The sequence below is a fragment of the Larimichthys crocea genome, chromosome XII (assembly GCF_000972845.2).
Source record: "Larimichthys crocea isolate SSNF chromosome XII, L_crocea_2.0, whole genome shotgun sequence".
Taxonomy (NCBI): domain Eukaryota; kingdom Metazoa; phylum Chordata; class Actinopteri; family Sciaenidae; genus Larimichthys; species Larimichthys crocea.
The window spans coordinates 29,380,843-29,400,603 of NC_040022.1; the positions used below are offsets into that span (position 1 = coordinate 29,380,843).

Sequence of the window (19,761 nt, forward strand, 5' to 3'; positions counted from 1 at the left end):
GTACGGACCTGCGAACAATTCTGCTGTTAATAAAAGAGACACTGAAAAACTTATGATCTCGGGCAGGCGCTAATAGCTCAATAGTGAGATAGAGGCAGATAGATGGAGTTGCAGAGAGAGTGAGTGAGAGAGGGAGGGAGATAAAGTGAGGCTAAGCCGGGCGCAGAGGGCCGGCCAGTGATTAAGGGATGGGAGGGATGAACAGCAGCCACTGAGGGACTAGTGTCTATCTGTGTGAGTCCATGTGAAAGCGGGGCTGAGGAGGAAAAAAAGCTCAGAAACAAGAACCCACTGTCACGGTATCTTAGCAACCGTCTCTGTCTCCCAGGTGACAGGGACTGACATCACTTCCTGTTGGTGAGTGTGTGTGAGTGTGTGTGTGTGTGTGTGTGTGTGTGTGTGTGTGTGTGTGTGTGTATACAGTGTCCAAATGTAAAAAGAAAAAAAAAAATACCGATGTGTGAATGTTGCGTGAACGTTGCGTGCGAGGTTCAACAAAGTTCATGTGTGTTTCTCTGGCTCGGCTCTGCAGCCTCAGCACACATGTCACTATCAGGTACCTCACAGGACGCCGTTTGCTGGTGTGCAGGGTTTGTGTGTGTGTGTGTGCGTGTGTGTGTGTGTGTGTGTGTGTGCATGCAAGGGCACGTTTGGAAAGCAGACTGTGGGCTATACGTGGAGTCTCTGCCATGTGCGCATGCGGTCAGCCTGATTGTACGTTATGCCAAGGGAAACATGGCCAACTGATGCCATCTGGTAGGACTACTTGGCACGAGGGGGGCCCTCTATGGTTCCACGACATATTGGAGTAGTTAAAATTAACACTGTGACACTATTTGGCAGTAAAAGACACTGAACTATCTAATACTGTGTCTATTTCAGTCGCTCGATCACCTTAAGAGTCTAAACCGCATTCACAAACAGTCGGATGCAGGACCGCGGAGACATCACCATCATCACGTGCGCGCATCGACAGCAAGGATCAGTCATCTATGCACCGTCATTTTATTTTATCTTCATAAAACAAATGTATCGATATTTTTAAAAAAAGAAATCTAACAGAAAAATGTCAAATCTCACTTTAAAAAAAAAAAAGAAATAATATTTATATTTCAGACTTCAGTGATGCGATGTGAAGCTGATAGGGAAGCAGAACATAATTGACCGTTTCCACCGGTTTGGCTCCATCCGGCGTGCATGGAGGATTAGCGGTTTGACCATTTACATGAAAAACTAATGCTGCCATTGTCTGCCCCTAATTAACTTCAGCTGCTCAGAGCCACAAAAAAAAAAAAAAAAGAGAAACTACTCATGATTCGTTTCCTTAATTATGTTGAATATTTGTCGCAGTAAAGCAACAGAGCGGCTCAATGCACGTGTCCAAACAAGCTGCAAAAAAAAGAAAAGAAAAGTAAACACTGTTCATGAATCTGTGCCGCTCCGTCAGATGAGGTCCATGAGGATTTCGTCCTCCATCACGCTGGTGACTGACGGCATCCCGGGCTGAGGTACGGCACCTCTCTGACCTCCGGACATCAGGATCTGACCTGCACACGGGCGGGTGGAGAGAGAAGGAATCTCAGTGCAGGTATGTTGACAACTTTGAAAACTTCCACAGAGAGTTACTGTCTTAGTGTTGAATATTTTCAGCTCTTTTAGTTTTAGTCTGCAGTTTGCCCCTAACTCCGGACACATCTAACTCCCATGGAACCATCGGTTTCCATTTATTTTGTCAACATGACAACAGGTAAACATTCAGGTATTTTACCGTTGTGTAGAAAGGTTTGAAGTGTCGATGTCGTGCATGAATGTACTGCCTCAAAGCTCAAACATCCGGGACTTTAAAGTCTAAGAAAATCAAACCTGAACACAAAGATGAAGTGGACGCTGTTGCTTCTGTCTTTGAACAAGCTAGTTAGGCGACGCTTGAAATAAACCAAATACGCTCCAGTCGATTGATGCCGCCGGTGTCGTTCAGGTGAAAATGTTTCATAATAGTATGTACGAGTCGCCTGTCAAAACACGAAGGGCAACCAATGACCGAAGCAGTCTGCGCTCTCCCCTGGTTGTAACTCATCTACAGCGCCTACACCTCGTGTTTGTCTGAACGGGAGCGAGGAAATTAATCTTTTAACGTTGGAAATCTTCAGAGTTGAAGCTTCAGATCAATATATACATGCACCAGGAGCTCCGCAAACTTTTTCAATCAATGTGCACAAAGTTAAGTTTGACAAATAGAAATTTGGGCAGCGTTCACACGCTGGGATGGAATATCTAACTTTAGTTTGAGACACAGACGGCTGCGTGTGGAGTTGGAAAAGCTGAAATAAAAAATATTGTAATAAGTCTGTGATAATTTAAAGCTGTCAGTTTTTTCTAGATTCAGTGTTGATGTTAGTCGTGAGAACTCTTCACGTCCTTTCAGATATCATCTTTCATCTTTCAGATCATCTTTATTAATCGGTAAGGAGTAAATTTCCAGACCGATATTCGAAAATTTCATGTGTACTTCAGTCAGATGTTTCTGAACTCCTTCCACCTCAGTGGGGAGCGCTTGCTGACCTGCCAAGGGTTGCCTCCACTGGCCCTGCATTTGAGCCCCCCCTCCTGGTGTCGGATGGACCAACTGCTGCCCTAAACCCTGGTGAGACATCATGCCTGACATGTGAGGCACTCCACCCTGCTGCGAGGACACAGACACAGACAGAAGAGCCGCGTTAGAACCTCCACAAAAAGAGCAGTGACGAGACGTTTATCTGAGCGGCTGATTCGCTCGCTTGTCGCGCTCTTACTGGCTGCTGTTGGCTGAGGAGGAGGCTGCGAAGCTGCGGATTGGCTCCTGGGTTTGACAGGCGGAGGATGGGACCCTGGGGCGCGGCTTGTCCGCTCTGCGCGACCTGGTTGGGTGGAGCGCCGCTGACCGGCGGCTGCTGGTTGGCTGGTACGGCTGCTCTCATCGTCATCTGAAGGAAGATTTAGGATGTAAGACCAAAACAGGAAATGAGCGCATTAAGAGTTGACTTGATGCTGAAATCATTTTTACGTAATAAAGGAGTGAAGCTGAAGTTTATTTGTTTTAGAATAAACAGGGTGGATGTAAACCATCATGTTTGTGTCACCTCATGCTCGCTCCTATTCGACAAAAACAAACGTATGCATGCACGTTAATATGAAATATTCTGTTTTTCCAACGCCATGCTGCGAGAGGAACATTCAGCGCGGACATGCTGATAGGAAACTGTCCATCCTGACGTTAAGCAGTGAGATGTGAGCGACAGTGTGTGTGTGTTTGTACCTGACAGGAACTGACTGAAATATCATATCTATATTTATTTCTGACTTGGAAAATGTGTTGCGTGCTAATCTACGCAGCAAAAAGATAAAAAACGGTGATGTTATGTTCCTTTAAAGCTCTTATATTTGAAGTTTGATACCCTTGTATGTTACCGCAGGTCTCACCATGTTGTTCTGCCTCTGCTGCTCCTCCATCATAGAGACCTGACTAACAGGGGGCATGCCCACCACCACAGACTGGACACAGGACAGATCAGAGAGAAGGAGGAGTAAAAAAAGGGGGGGACAGTGGAGGAGAGGGTTACCAATCAGGCATGCGGAAATCAGCGGGCACGCGGGAGCAGTAAAGGTGTCAACAACAGGCAGTGTGTGTGTGTGTGAGAGAGAGAGGGAGGAACAGACATGCCAGCGCAGTGTGGGTTCATTTACCTGCTGCTGGACGTTGCCGTGGGAGACGGGGATGGGGCCAGGGGGCCTGTTAAGGAAGTTCTGGTTGGGGGCGACCTGACCAGGCTGCATCGGACCTCCTCCACCGCCCAGCTGCTGCATGGAAACAGACAGAAATAAGTCAAGAGGAACATTTCGTCAGGTTTATTTGTGGACTCGAAACGCCGCTTCACCTCTACACGCGTTAACACCTTAAAGTTTCCCGGCACACACACACACACACACTGCTCCTCACAAACAGAGCGACTTACCAACACTGAATGTTATTTGAGGTTCTTTAATGTGTCACCATTGTTCACTGTGTACGTAAATCTCTGTTTGTACTGTATATGTTGACAAAGAGTTTAAACAGTGAAAGCTGGAGGCTGGAATTGTTCTTCCTCAAACCGGCTCCAAGGAGTTCCTTCTTTAAAAAAAAAAAAAGAGGCAGTCCAGGTTATTTGAAGTTGTACGAGGTTCTTTAAAGTCAGTGTACTCTTACAGGAGACGCTGCCGGCACGCCCACAGATCGGAGAAGCAGACAGGACGAGCACTGAGGCTGAGTAATGCATTGCTGTGGAAGAAGGCAGCGAACCTCAGCAACCTAAAAAAGTCAATATCACCCCGAGTGTACGCTACATTTCAAGTATTTAAAAAGTCCAGACTAAGCCTTTGCAGCAGTTTTAATGTGAGTGACGATCTTCAGTTTTCTGCAAAGACGTGTTCCGTGACAAATCGATCTGACATAAATGAATAAATTCTGTCATAATGAATCTATGATCTACAATCTTTCAGTCAACATATTTTCCTCTTGTAACGGATGTTTGCCGTGCCAACAACTTTGAGAGCGTTGAGGCTGAAACCAAACATTCCCCTTCTCTTTGTTCACGAGCGTGCAAACACAAACACGGACACGCCGGGGCGGAGATGTGACTCCGTGCACCACCTGCCGAGGTGTTTGCTATTTCGGATTTGACGGTTTAAAACAAACCTCGAAACTTGATGACTAAAAAGCCGTCAGCAAAGTCTGGAGCGAAAAGTCGTACACAGTATCCATCCGAGTAAAAAGAGAGAGGGAGGGAGGGAGGGAGCGACCTGTTGCTGCTGCTGCTTCACCTGCTAACAGAGTCTGGAAACACACCTGGAAGGTAGGTCGGTGATACATCCTAACACTTAGAACTCTGACTCTGTTTTACATTTTTTTGCACAGCTTTGCACTTAAAAAACAAAAAAAGGAATCGGACAAGACAAATATAACTGCTTAAAAAGGCTGAGATGGCTTTGTGTGTCTGCGCGGCGAGGGGCGAGGGCGAGGAGGGATGAAGTGTGTGTTCATCCCTCCTCTGGGCACAAATTATTAACTAAAGAAGTGATGGAAAAACACCTCCACCCATCCATCTCCATCTTCCTGAATCTGGACAAATCACCCAGGGACTGTGCGAACGCGTGGCGTTGTTTTCTGACCGAGCAGCACACAGATTTACAAAACCAACTGCCTCTTCCTCTCGTCTCCGCGCGGTGATTTATCTCCTGTCTTTAACCCAGTAACCTGTAAAATCCCGGATCACGATTTAGGGCCTGCATCAGGTTTTTTTGTTTTTTTTTCCAGGGAAAAATATTAAATTTTTTGTCTGGCTGTAAACAGAAACACACACACACTGCAATCTTTCTCCCGAAGAAGAATGCCACTCCGGGGCTTTGCACAGAGAAACCTTAGCTACTGGTCCAAATTGAAATTTTAATTACGTTAAGATTGCTGTAGCGCTTCCCTATTAGCAATGCAGCACTGAATGTGTGATGATACACAAGAGGCAGGAAAAGAAAAATCTTCATTACAATTTCATGTCTTCTGCCTTCATGCTTACACACACACACACACACACACACACACACACACACACACAAGTTACATATAGGGCCGACGTTGTTTTTGCAAAGACATAAAATTATCGGGGTGAGTAGACAAACGCAAGGAGGAGGAGAAATGTAATCGAACTCATGTAAACCTGACAACAGGCTGAATGGAGACACACTGCTGGATGCTACATTGTTTCAGAGCTATGACACACACACACACACACACACACACACACACACACACACACAGTGATGGAAAAGACAGCTAATCCAGAGGACACATTTTAAATCAGCCTGTCTCCAGGGATGAAGATGAGCAGAGAGGAAAAGTGAAGTTTTCATGTCATGTGGACGAGATGAACTCGGTCCACCTACAGCGGAGAGGATGGAGAGAAGGAGGAGGGAGGGGCCTCGGGTCCAGAGTTCCTCATCCGGTCCCTAAACGTTCCGTCGCTTCTCCTGCAGCTCGTCTCATGTGATGTTCAGAACATCTGGGCTGCCCGGACTGAAAAATTCATATCTGCCCCGAGCTGTGCTTCGTTTTAAAACTGAAGCTCACAACTTTCTTCTGCCTACAATGAAACATCATCAACAACATGTGATATATGTATCACATGACATCACCAGGACAGGTGTGAGAGGTCTGAGGCTGCGATCAGATAATCAGGACATCGGGTTGGTGCATGAACCTCGGCCTTTCCTCCCACAGTCCAAACAAACTTCACAGGTTAACTGGTGTCGTTGTGTCTCTTTGTGCCCTGATGATGTTTACTGGTTACAGAAACATTTTCTGTACTAATGATTCCAAACTCAAAAATATTCTGATCACCATCATAGAAAAAAACAAACAAACACAGAATTTCACATTTAAGCTGCAAGTTTTAGTTTTTAATGAATCACTCGCTATCATTAATGAATCACCAATCAGCAGACAGATGACTGGAGGATGACACCTCTCCAATCTGTTGCATTAATTCAACAGTTCAGCCCAAAAATTCAACATTTTGAAAGTTTCTAACTTTCAGTTTTTGGTGACGTCTTTCTAAATATGACCTCTAAGCTCAAACATCATTTAATAAACACCTCTCTTATCAATAAAAACTAAAGCTGAACATTAAAAGTGTATAAAGAAAAGCTGGTATATTTAACATAGTCAGTGCACAGTGTTGAGGTTCATGTTATGAACGTGTTGCAGCGGCGTCAGTGTCTGCTGTGAAGACACGGCGCCCGCTAAATGAAATGTCAATAACAATGCACCTTAACGCCGTAAACAATGCACCTCAATTCCCTGGCGCTCCTCGATAATGCCTTCTCATTATCACCTCCTTTTGGTCTACCCACTCCACACTGAAACCGTCCCCTCTTCCTCCCACCGCCTCCCCACTCACCGCTCTGTGCTGCTGGACCTGCTTGTGGTTGGTGATGACTTGCCGGATGCCGTTGACGAAGCCGCTCTGGTCGTTGGGGATGAGTCCCATGAATATTCTCTTCTTGGACGAGTAGAGCAGCATCAGCACCCGCACCTCACAGGGCGAGGTGGTGTGGGGGAAGTGGACGCAGCCCGCCTGCAGGAGAGAGTCACGGGGCAGATTAAGACCTGGACGCGGGCGTAATTATAGGATGTGATCTGGCTTGGGGACGTAACCCACGTCTGGGCTCCTTTGCCCAATCAAACATATCGGTTTTATAAATCGAATGCAAATGGCATTAACTTAATTCATAATGTGCTTTCCCTGGGCTGTAAATCAAATCCAGGCAAAGCAGCAGAGCTCAGCTGGACTCAACACTATCAATGCCTCTGCTAATTCACAGTGCTATTAACTGATTAACAATGCACTACACTGACAAAAGCCCTGTCATTATGCTAGCCTCCTGGTTCGAAACTCGACAATTGAACTTTTGTTGTTGGCGTGGCACGTCTAAAATAATGTTATCTCACTTCAAAGTGACTTAATGTATGGCCTGGAACCCCCTCTAGTGTCTCCACCACAACACTGCAACTGCAGCTCCCTGTTCAGTCCAACTACCGGACAGAGGTGGGACCTGCACTCAGCTGCCACTCATGGAAAATGTATTGAGGTGTGCTGAATGATGGATAAGACCGGGGACACGGAGGGAAGACAGATTTTAGTCAGACTTACAAAACCGTTGGTCATGATGCGGTACAAGCCTTTCAGCGACTCCACGTCTTTGTTGGTGAAGAGAAACTGAACCATTCGAGAGTTTCTGAAGAGGTGACCTAAGGTCGTCTAAGGGAACAGCAAGAAAGAGGATTCAGTCAGGCATCGTTCATGAACAAATCTCTGCTGCTCACTAAATGTTCTCACCAGTAGCTGCTGTGGAATCAGCTGCATGATGAGCTTCTGTGGCCACTGGTCTGTGTTCCTGTTCAAAAAGACACGACGGCAAACTGTGAGCACACAAAACACACTCGCTCTTCGTCACAGATGAAGCGTGGCGTTCGATTGGGCCACTCACAGATTTTCCCCCTGGTTAACGTGCACCTGACACGGCAGAGAGCGCGTCAGTTTGGTCGTCGAGTCCATCGAAGAGGCTTTGGGCTTCTGCGGGGAGAGAGAGAGTGACGTGAAAATATGTTTGCATATTGTTTTACCGATCTTGAACTGCACTAACGTCTCTAGAGTTTGCTCGAACGTCTACATTCGTCAACATTACTGTCTATCAGAGGCTGCAGCGGGCTCAGGTTCAAAGCTAGAGGGTAAATCAGAAGAAACTAGAAGAACTAAAGGCAGCCAAGCAATTTACTGGTAGCTGGCATGTCGCAACATCCAAAAAACATTGGAGAAAATGCACCTGATGTGTCTGTTGGACCTCGAGGATAAACTTGTTGTGTTTCAGCGAGTAACGCCACAGCAGAGCATCACTCAGACCACCTTTAAGTTTAAAGCGGCCATGAGGAAACTCGAGGAAAACCAGACAATGCGTGGTGAAAACAAACTAGTTCACACATGAATATTTTTAGATCGTTCACACCTCCACATTTGTAAAAAAGACTGCGTGCTCTTCATCGCAGCCTACACCGACGTGCCGGAGAGGAGATTCAGGAGCGATGCCGGCCAACGTCTTTCACTCTTTCATGACTCATTCAACGGGCCGGAATTTCAGACTTTCGTCAACACGTGTTTATTAAATCTGGATACATGCTGTCTGATTACGGGGTGCACGGGCCGCCGTTGCGATCAATTGGTACCGATTAAACTCCTGGAGAGAGAGCGGCGGCAGGATTGACAGGAGGTGGAAGTTATTAACAATTTCACTGTGAGATAAGAACGACGGAGAAGTTCATTCTGAGTTATTTACAGTAATCCCACGGTCCTTAAGCATGGCAGAAAAGATCCAGGAGGATCTCACTTACTGTGATTGTTCACGTCCACAGCTGCTCTGCTGGATTATGTGCTACTCTTCATTGAGCACACTACCTCTGAAACTGCTGTTGGCATTGAAAGCATGTTCAATGAGAGCACTGGACTCACTGTCACCTCTACTGTTCATGGACTGAGAGCTTGACATCAAGGAACGAGCTCGATTTGCTCAATAAAAGTTGAAGAAGAACCAAGTGAGGGGGGTCGGGTAGTTTGATAGTTGCCGCCTCCTTTCTGGGAACTGCTGGGGGGATTTCGTCTTCCAGCTGTCCTTGGAGCGGTCGGAGAATAGTGCTGAGGAAAAGCAGATGTGGGCAGACCCGCTCGCCCTTTTGGCACCGTGACCCCAATCAGGACAAGCAATTAAAAAACGGACGGATGGATGGACTTGTAAAGACCGGCAGATAACCCGTTCTTTAGCGAAATGTCGAGATCTACTTTCTAAAGCGCATCAATACAGCAATCCCGCCGGGGGAAGCCAGCACTCTTCATCTTCAGCCCATCGATACGAGATCAATGATCAATCAATCACATATTAGTCAGGCCTACTGTAGTCCCCGTGCGGTCCATTACAAATGTATTGTGCTGGGCTTTCTCTGCAGACAAATGGGTCATTTATTTCCAGGGTTTGCTAAAGCAGCAATGAAAGGGAGCCGGAGTAATAAAACAATCCCGTTCAAACAGGATCCACCTTAAATTAGTGCTGGGTTTAAAAAATAGTATGTTAGCAGAACCCTTCTGGAGACTTTCCCCGACGTTTCTACACAACCGAAGCTTTCAGGAATTAACTGATTGAAATTCCGCCAAAACACGGCGATATTGATAACACTCTACTCGGAGGAGACTCGAGCCAAGCGTGCTGGCATCCCCCCCGGGAGAGTTTTTATCAACAACTATTTCTTGAAACGAGTTTTAGTGTCTGTGGTGTAATTCTGCTCCACATTACAGATTACTCCAGGAGAGAATCACTTACGGAGTTGAAAGCCTAATGAGTGAACAAGGAGGAGGGAAATGGGCAGCTGGCAGGAAAATGTTTTGTGCTCCTAATCTGCCCACTCAGACTTTTAGATTGAGAGTTTCCTGAGCTGCCCACTCTCATTCCTGTCCATTTAACTGACTTAGATAATTTTGACAAACACAAGAGGGGGAGGATGTGACTGTAGTCGATAGAGACGATTGATCGGAGTCCGTCCACCGAACACAAACACTCGAAGGCCTCGTGAGTGTCGCATAAAAGCCATTAACATCCATTTCCCAGGCTCAGCACTGGAACTGTAAACCCGATCGATTTGACCTTGAGCTGAACAAATAGTAGTAGGACGGTAAAATGATGCGCAATTAATCACACTGCAGAGTGATCAATGACAGGTGGTTATTAAGACGTGCCACAGTGATCGGCCCGAGGCGATCGGTCTAACACAGACAGCTGAGATATCAGAGCAGCCAAGTTATAGTAGAAATATTTTGGGAAATACTCAGTCTCTTATATCTGTGCAGTAAATATCAAATATCAACATCGGCTATGATGTCACGATGATTTAGCCTCTGGGGGCAGCAGCCGATGTTTGGGGGCTTCTCTGGAACGCTGAGTTTGAATTCTCAATGCTGATTTGTTCATTTTGTCGTGACTTAACGTTCAGATGTTTGATTCTAATTCCACTTCAGCAACACGACACTGTTAAACGTTTCTAAGGCTGCTTCAGTTCACAGCTTCGTTCAAAGTTCAGAGTGTTACCTCTTGCCACTCCAGAACGCCGGTCCATGCTACGATCTTATTGGCCACACCTTGAGGCTGTCCAATTTGATTTGCGCCGCCTTGACCTCCGGACACACCAGGCTGTCAAACAGAAGAGAGAGAGGGTCACATGTTCAGAAATCTGAGAGTTTTTGTCAATTTAAAAAGGAGAAAACAGACTAATAGATGATTTTCATTAACTTCATAATATAAAATGTACTTCTGAAGACCTGGAACATCGTTAAATGTTAGATTTGGCTCAGTTTGAATCTATATTAACAGAAGTTTGCTGAACTATTAGAGAGAGGAATGAATGAATGAAGTGGAAAACAATGACTGTACTACACACACAGTGGTTTTCTCGGGAAAAGGGAACATCGTCTGGTTTTCATCTGTTAGTAGTACCAACATTTAAAATTCATTCTGATATTACACTTCAGACACTGTGTTAGTCTGCAAACTCAGCTCGAGGCTGCTGCTGCTGCTGCCGCATCACAAATTAAAGTTCTCTGATTCCTAACTTGAGTCGGCCACTTACATTTGAAAATATCAATATGATTTAAACATTGATGGTGTTTACAGGGGGGTGAGAATAGCACATCGAGTGCTGTGAGTTACTCAAACTCAGCAGAATGTCGTCTGCGAACAAACATAAAGAAATCTATTAAAGGATTCAGGCACAGGCTAATGACTCGTGTGGTCGGCCTCCCATCGATGTGGGTGTCATCTTTCACTATTTTGACTGTTCCTGACGTGTTTTTATTATTATTATTATTACGTCTCGACTGCTGTAGCTCTCTTCATGTGGGAAGAGACTTCTCTAGCTCGCCTGCAGCTCCTTCAACATGCCACTAGGGCTGCCACGATTAGTCGACGAACAAAATCGTCGACTACTAATTTAGTCGTCACCCCTACGCACATGCGCAGTAGTGGTAATCGGCGTCAGGCCTGACTGTACTGTAAATGATACCATAACACAGACCCTCCAGGAATTCGCGATGTTGCGATTTGCAACTTCAACGCAACTTTAGTGAACCCCCGTGAATTCAGGGCAGGGGGGGGGGGGGGGGGGGGGGGGGGGGGGGGGGGGGGGGGGGGGGGGGGGGGGGGGGGGGGGGGGGGGGGGGGGGGCTGTTGCAATTTTAACCAATCACCGCGATTTTCCAGCAACTTCCGCGCAGTCTGCCCGGGGGATTCAACTCGGCGGGGCAGGGACGGCCGCACGGTGCGGGGGGATCCCCTCGTGGGACCTCTCCCCGGCTCTGGCCGGCCCCCACCGGGCGCATTTCCTCCGCGGCGGTGTGCTGCGACCGGCTCTGGGTCGGCTTGGACCATTAAATTCAATAAATTGTTAATGAGCTATCATCTTAATTGTTTTTATTTTCAGTTAGCTCATACTTAAAGCTGAAAGATAATGATCTGCTGCAGAATAGTTGCTGAAAGAATAGTTACAACAAATATTTGGGGAAATTAATTTCAGCACCATTAAATCTGTAGAAGTCTTTATGGTAAGATAAGCAGCTGCTGGCCTCATGTTAGTGTCATATACGGTCAATCCTCTACTCTAAATCACCAAAACACTGAAATGTTCCTTTAAATTCTGACGACTGATACACATTAAGTTCATTAAGTTCCGGCTCCATCCACAGCTTTACTGTCAGTCTATTAAAATGGCCAAAACAAACCCAGACCGTACAGGTGTTACTGCTTTTATCCAGGTTATCATAACTCACCATGTTTGGCTGTGCCGAAGGCGCCGTGGGTTGCGGCTGAGGCGGCGGTTGCGGCTGTGGCTGCGGCTGCTGATTGGGCACGGGCTGTCCCGGGGGCGGGACTGGCTGCTGAGGATTGGGGGCAACTGGTTGCTGCGGCATCATGGGCTGTGTCGCTGTGGTGACTGTTGATATGCTGGGCTGATTGTGCTTCACCCCGGGGACCGACGGGATGGTTGGCTGACCGGTGAACGGAGGACCTGGATTGACCAACCCTGGAACTGGATGAAAGAAGAGATATCACTTTTAATAAAAGTCATTCCGACCTTTAGACTTATTCTTTGCTTTCTTGAAAATGTTTTCCGCGTTACTGTAACACAGGCACACATACAGTATGCAGAGACTAAAAGCTCAGCTAACAGAAATTGTTCACAAAGGCCCACACAGTCCACTGGTAACTCACAGCGACTCTTCTGGTTGTTGGCTGCCTCCACGGCCATCTGTGCAGCCGCCAGAGCAGCAGTCATGGGGGCCGGATTCTGTCAGCAAGCAGATTAAAGGAAGACAATGCCGGATAAAACGTTTTAGGGAAGGAACATAAACACCAGTGTCTGAAACTGAGCCAAAAAGCAAGCGGCAGGAATTAGTCTCCAGGCAGCCTTACGCTGTGTGGCTGCTTGCCCATTACCTGATAAGGGTGGTTTGTGTTAATGGGCGGAGGGGGCTGTGGAGCTCCACCGTGAGGCTGAGTGACAGGCAGCGGCTGAGGAGGGAGGACAGGTTTGAGCGGCCCAGGTCCACCTAAAGAAACTGGAGACAGACAGTGGGATGAGCTTAGAGGTTTTACACAGTGCTGGGATGTAAATTTAAGAAGTCCCACTGGGCTAAAAGTGTAGGTGAAGACATATTTACCAAAGAATTCACTCCTACTCGCAGAAAAGTGTAGGAGGGACCATTAGGAAGAGCTGAAAAAGTCTTTATTTACGCCTGCTGTAGCTACAACAAACTAAAGAATGACTTCTAAAGATCAATCACGTCTTCTTACAGAGGAATTGTGTGAATTTCTTAAATAACTCGGCAGTGAAATTAGCAACCAGTATCTGTACAACTACCGATATGTTCGTACGGATGCAATTAAAGCTGGAGGAAAGTCTTCTGCTGCAGGAGGAGGCACCTCGAAGAACAATGCCAAGAAAAAAAGATGAAGATACACGGAGAGAGATAATGACGTTAAAAAAAAACGTAGTGTAACATCCGATCAAAAGTGTGTCTGGAGATAAGAAGCCACTGCAACTGGGAAGCTGCAGAATTCAACAACAGTATATATAGTGTATATTCTTGAGTATGGAATAACAAACTCTGTCCTGTTTACCCAGAACACTGAGCTGCACACAGGCTGCACAGGCACAGCATGTTTATCCCGTAGGTCATTTTACCCCGAGGTTGAGATGACCAACAAAACTGCCGTGATGGGAAGAGCGACACACAAAGAGGAAAATCTTTCACTATTAGAAGAGTGACGGGGGAGACAGGACAGAATATGTTCCTGATGAAACAGAAGATGAACTCGTTACTCAGTTACTCTGCAGAAAACTAACCCAGCTCTTTGTTGTTCTATACTTTTCTGCATGTTTCGACATATAAAATATGTTTAATGCCATCCTGTATGAGCATTCTGTCTGAGAAGGTCTCGGTCCATCCCTGCCTCCAAGTTAAGATTTCTTTATTGAGCACTTTTCAAAACAAAAGTTACAAAATGCTTGAGTAGAAATGTTTGAATCTGCATTATTCCAGCCATCCGGGATCTAAAAACCAGCTACATAAACAGAATTCAAAGAGAATTCAGTCAAATTGAATACAGAGGAGTAGATTCTATCACTAAAGTTTAAAGTCTGTTACACCTGCAGACGGAGAGCGACATTAGCTTTCATTTAGACAGGATGCAAGTTCAAAACATATTTCCACATTAGCTTTGTTTTTTTTACTCTGTAGCTACTTGATATCCGACTTTCTGCACCAGCTTGACACTTCAGCCGATGTTAAACGATGGCAAGCACCGATTTTTATCAGGAGCATTTAAAAAGATTAAGTTGTGGGTTGTGAAACAGTGAATCTGTTTATTTGTACCAGCATTAATAAAAGGGATCAACTGTCTTACCTGTGAACCACAAAACAATCTGCTCATTCATAGATTCAGGGTAAAAAAACAAAAACAATCACGCAGTAAATATTGTTAAAATTATACTCCCAGGCTGATACGATCATATTTCTTTCAGAAGAAACACACACACACACACACGAGGTGTTAAATGATTCTCACCAGGAAGCGAGATGCCTCTGACCAGGACCATGTGGAAAGGGTCTTGACTGTAGTCTGGATGGGGTTCAACCACACCTCCTACTGGAGACGCTCGCTCGTACAGAGCCCTCAGTGCGGGAAGCTTCCGAGGAGCCACCACAGAGAAGTGAATTCCTCTCTGAGAGACACGAAAACACAAAAATATTCATCTGTCTGATAAACTAAACAAATATCTAATAATCATGGAGACGACGTCAGCGACAGTAACTCACGTCTCTGATGATTTTGACCAAGCTGTCCGCCGTGCAGCCGGTGTAGCTGACACTCTCCACGGCAGGAAGGAGGTATGGAGGAGAGTTACACAGCAGCACACACACTTTGTGGGTTTGACCTCTGAGAAAGGTAGAAAGAGTGAGAGCGACGGAGTGAATGACTCTTTGAGGATTTGGAGGATATTTCGTTTACTGCCCACAGACGTGTGGCAGTTTGTAGGTCGACATCAGACAGTGGTTTCAGTCAGTACTTTGGTGTTAACAAGCAAAAAACCCTGATCACTCTCACACTTTAGAACAGACAGCAGATTGCTCAGTTGGTGTTCAGTGATTATACTTCGAAAAAGAACGAGGGATCAGTGTTGAAACAAAGACTTACATTTGCTCCCTCATCTTTTTAAAGTCATCAAAGAGCTGCAAGGCCACGGAAAGCCCCTCTGCGATTAAACTACAGCTTTCTGCTCCACCTCCCATGAACCTGCGTGAGACGAAAAAGATTTGCAATGAAAAAACAAGTCACTGCGAAACCACAAGAATGTCGACTCTCTGATCACGCTTTACTGGATGTTGTCGATCCACGAGACAAACTCGAAGGCAGAGCTGGTCGGTGCGTGACACTGGACGTACGACTCAGGAGCACAGTCCACTGTGTTGAAGACCACAAGGCCGTACTGCGTCCCTCCGTACTAGACAGAAAAACGGGAATATTTATATCATAGAACAAGCAGTTATCCTTAAAAAAAAGCACCGACAAAGAAACACTCACATCTCCACCAAAATCTGTTTCTGCTGGCGGCCCTCCATTGAAATATCTGTGGTAAAAAAAACAAAGAAGAATTTAGAACGACGACGTGAATAATAAAGGAATAATGACTCGGAGTGTTTAAGCGCTCTTACTCTATAGCTGGAAGTATGTAATTTTTCCTCAGTGATTCAAAGTACGGTCCGAGGTTTGCCGTCCCCTCGATGACAAACACCACATCAGCCACCTGGTTGTTCCCAGGCTTAGCGGACGGTTCCATGAGCAACGAACCTGCCACCATGGAGGCCACTTATCATCCGGTCCGACTGAAGAGACCTGCATGAAGAGAGGGATCTGTTATCACCAAGGCAAGAGACAACCAGAGCGACTAAAACCACTTCCCAAGTTTAAAGCTCTGAACTCAGGTGCAAAGAAACACAACAGCAGCTGTCAGTACAACTTCCAGCATCGGAAATCTACAATTTAACGGTGATAGGTGTCATTATTTGCTACACGGAGAAGGACACAAGCTGAAATGAGACCTCGCTTTTCTCTTTTCATAATATTATCCACAGAAAAAGCATCACACATGTGAATAAAAGTTCAGTTTTAGCATCCACACCTCTCTGATTCTCACAGTATGCATTCAGGAGACAAACAGCGATGACAAGCTGCTATAAAAGTTAAAGTTTTTATGAAAACAGGCACTCGAGCAGTACTAAAGAGAGAAAATTCATAATTCATTCCTTCCTAAGGCCGGTGATGTTGTGCGGGTGCAGATGGACTCGCTAAAAGGAGGACGCCGTCTAAAAGGTGTCGGGCTGTCTTGGACTACGACTCCCACCCAGTCCATGAGATGCTGGACAGACTCCACAGAGAGACACAAGGACAGGACGTCTGTCCTCCCTGTGAGCATCAGTCTGTACAACTCAGAATAACAGACGAGCTGTTGAACCGGCTTGTGCGATACATAAGCATGCGTACAGCACTTTAACAATCAGTGTATTCTCTGTACAGTCTCACAAAGACTAAACTCTTTAGAAGGTTTTAGATTTACATTCTGCATTTTATTCAACTGTTATTTATACATGTGTATCTTCTTCTTCAGTTGCCTCCATCTAACCCTGTCTTCTGCATCTAACTACCTTCATGTCCTCTTTCACTGCATCCATGAAACCTCCTCTTTGGTCTTCCTCTAGGCCTCCTCCTGTCTGGCAGTTCAAAACTCAGCATCCTTCTACCAACATATATTCACTACACTCACGACCAGGTGCTCGAGACCATCGCAGAAAGCGTCTATAGTGGCATCACCAGCTGTCTGAGGTCAAAACCCACAAAGAGAGCCATCAACTTTTGTCAGAGCTGGGGAGAAGCTAAGTACAACATCAAGAGCAACATCAGGGCTTCTCAACACTGCACAGGACTGGCAGCTGTCAGTGGACTTGGGCAGCCACGTTGCTAAGACCACCCTCAGACCTGACATCGTTTTGGTGTCAGAGGCAACAAAGAGCGTCGTCATGCTGGAGCTCACTGTGCCATGGGAAGAGCGAATGGAGGAGGGAAATATGACGGCCTAGTCAGCGACTGCCACAGACGAGGCTGGAAGGCTAGGTGTTGGCCTGTGGAGGTAGGGTGCAGAGGCTTTGCCCGACAGCCGACACTGCATTGGGCATCACAGGAGAGAAAAGTCGAAGGGCCATCCGGAACAACACAGAGGCAGCAGAGAAAGCCTCGAGGTGGCTCTGGATGAAGAGAGCGGATCCGTGGTTAAATGCTGCTGAGGCGTCATGAACCTGAGAGAGGGTGTCTGATGTTTCGAAAGGCCCGAAACACTCAATGATCGCAGGTCACTCACTGATGATGTGCCCCAGCTAAGCATCAGTAGATGTTTCATTATAACCATCTCTCCTCTGGACATGTCTCGTGGATCGTGGCTGCTGCTGTGATCCTGCACGACGTCCACTACGCATTATTACTACCATATCTGTTACTGTAATCATTTTTATCATTTATTGTGATTCATTGTCATTTCGTCAGTTATTGTAATCGTACAATATGTTTGTGTTGATTTGTTCTATTGCACGTCTGTCCGTCCTGGGAGAGGGATCCCTCCTCTGTGGCTCTTCCTGAGGTTTCTTCCACCTTTTTTTTTTGTGGGCAAGTTTTTCCTCACTCGAACCGAGGGTCTAAGGACAGAGGGTGTCACTCCCTGTACAGATTGTAAAGCCCTCTGAGGAAAATGTACTTTGGGCTATACAAATAAAATTGATTTGATTTGATTTGATTTGATGTCCGAACCGTCTCAGTCTGGCCTCTCTCTGACTTTATCTCCAAACACCTCTGGACATGTGCCGTCCCTCTGATGGACTCATTCCTGATCCTGAACCTCAGCATCTTCATCTCTGCTACTTCCAGCTCTGCCTCCTGTCTCTAGACCTCACCTGAAAACTCTTCTATCACACATATACACGTGTATATAGTGTTAAAACAGGATACTGAACAGGTGTACAGTGTTAAAGTTTTGTTTTTTTTGCCATCACTTACTATCTCACTTAACAGAAACTATTTCCCATGAAGTATTTCTGATTCTATCCACAGAAAAAGCATCACACATGTGAATAAAAGTCTCTGATTGTCACAGTTTGCATCCAGGAGACAAACAGCTGATCTGAGATCTGAAGTTTTGATGTAAACAGGTTTGTTTCCCGCCTCAAAGAGACTAAATGATGCTGACAGGCTTCATTATGATCAGCTGAAACGACCCGAGCTCCTCAGCCTTCAGTCATCAGCCTGTGTCTGAGTCCGGATCCGGTAAAGTCGGTGTGTACCGAAACCGAAAGCTGCTCCGCGATCAGCTGCTGTCAGGAGTTTCCATCCTGAGCTAGCTGCGCATGTAGCACAGACGTCACTGCTTAAAAACAGTGAAAATAACCTGAGCTACCTCTCAGCTGTGAGGCCGCGCGGTCACCTGGACTCACCTGGTGGTTACGCAGCTGCCGGTTGAAGCGTGGCGGGTCCGTGAAACCGGAATAAACCGTAAATAAAGGCGGCGTGAGTTAGCTCGGAGCCCGCGTCACACGGCGTTTGTTGTAGTTTTGACGGAAGTGACGCACGCAGGCCCCGCCCACGACGCGTGACGTCACATGCGTCTGTTCTGTATCAGGTGTGGTGTGCTGCCCCCTACAGCTCGAAACACAACAACAGCTTTCAAGGATTCAAGGATTCAAGGATTCAAGGATTCAAGGAGTTTTATTTGTCATTACAACACATGTAAACATGGGATGAAACGAAATTGGTTTCCCCTGGTCCCGGAGCAGCCCAATATCCAAATATAAAATAATATATAAAATAAAATAAATATAAAATAAAATAAAAAATATATATATACATATATATAGAACATAAAATATAAAAAGTAAAGGCAAATTTAAATTTAAGAAAAAGTATATACAATAAATAGAAAAACAACAACAGTATAACACCATGGTGAGGTAGTGAGATGTGAAAATACTTTAATTTGTTATTAATGTCCATGTGAGGTAGGAACAATTTTGCGGCAGTAGCTCATGGACCAAAAATATGGAAGGTGGACTGGTAGCTGGAGAGGTGCCAGTTCACCTGCCGAGGTGCCCTTGAGCAAGGCACCGATCCCCCACAACCGCTCGCTGGGCGCTTCTCAGGGGGGCTGCCCATCACTCCACCATCTCTCTCCACGTTTGCATGTCTATGAGCCCTTGTACCTTGTACTGCATGTGTGTGTCTGGGTTAAAATGCATGTCAAAATAAAACAGAGTGAAAAAAGAATTTCCCCATTGAGGGATTAATAAAGTATATCTTCTTCTTCTTCTTCAAAATTGTGAGAGATGCCAACAAGATAATTGGCATGCAGCAGCTCTGTCTCTCAGAGATCTTTGACAGACGAGTCCTACAGAAGGCTCGGTCCATCCTGTCTACTCCCTGACCACACATTGTTGCAGGAATTTATTTCTCTGCCGTCTAGACGGAGATACATGCTACCCAGGGCACGAACAAATAGGTATA

At 45.9% G+C, this 19,761-nt stretch overlaps 1 protein-coding gene across 4 annotated transcripts; it reads right to left on the bottom strand.

Moving 5' to 3' along the window:
- Positions 1-1,250: 1,250 nt before the first annotated feature.
- med25 (mediator complex subunit 25) lies at positions 1,251-18,852 on the bottom strand. Of its 4 annotated transcripts, none has more exons than XM_019256167.2 (20): positions 18,699-18,852; positions 15,876-16,056; positions 15,745-15,790; positions 15,540-15,664; positions 15,358-15,456; positions 14,979-15,099; positions 14,728-14,884; positions 13,096-13,217; positions 12,871-12,946; positions 12,429-12,688; positions 10,696-10,797; positions 8,056-8,141; positions 7,905-7,962; positions 7,719-7,826; positions 6,966-7,142; positions 3,724-3,837; positions 3,460-3,531; positions 2,793-2,963; positions 2,563-2,683; positions 1,251-1,547 (listed from the first exon to the last, which is right to left on the bottom strand). In XM_019256167.2, the coding sequence occupies exons 2-20, from the start codon at positions 16,019-16,021 to the stop codon at positions 1,444-1,446; spliced, it is 2,265 nt and encodes a 754-aa protein (XP_019111712.2). In that variant the 5' UTR covers positions 16,022-16,056; positions 18,699-18,852; the 3' UTR covers positions 1,251-1,443. The 4 variants fall into 4 exon arrangements, with proteins under 4 accessions (XP_019111712.2, XP_019111716.2, XP_027141384.1 ...); XM_019256171.2 differs by having other exon boundaries at positions 1,411-1,547; positions 3,724-3,834; XM_027285583.1 differs by lacking the exon at positions 3,460-3,531 and having other exon boundaries at positions 1,411-1,547; positions 3,724-3,834.
- Positions 18,853-19,761: the final 909 nt, after the last annotated feature.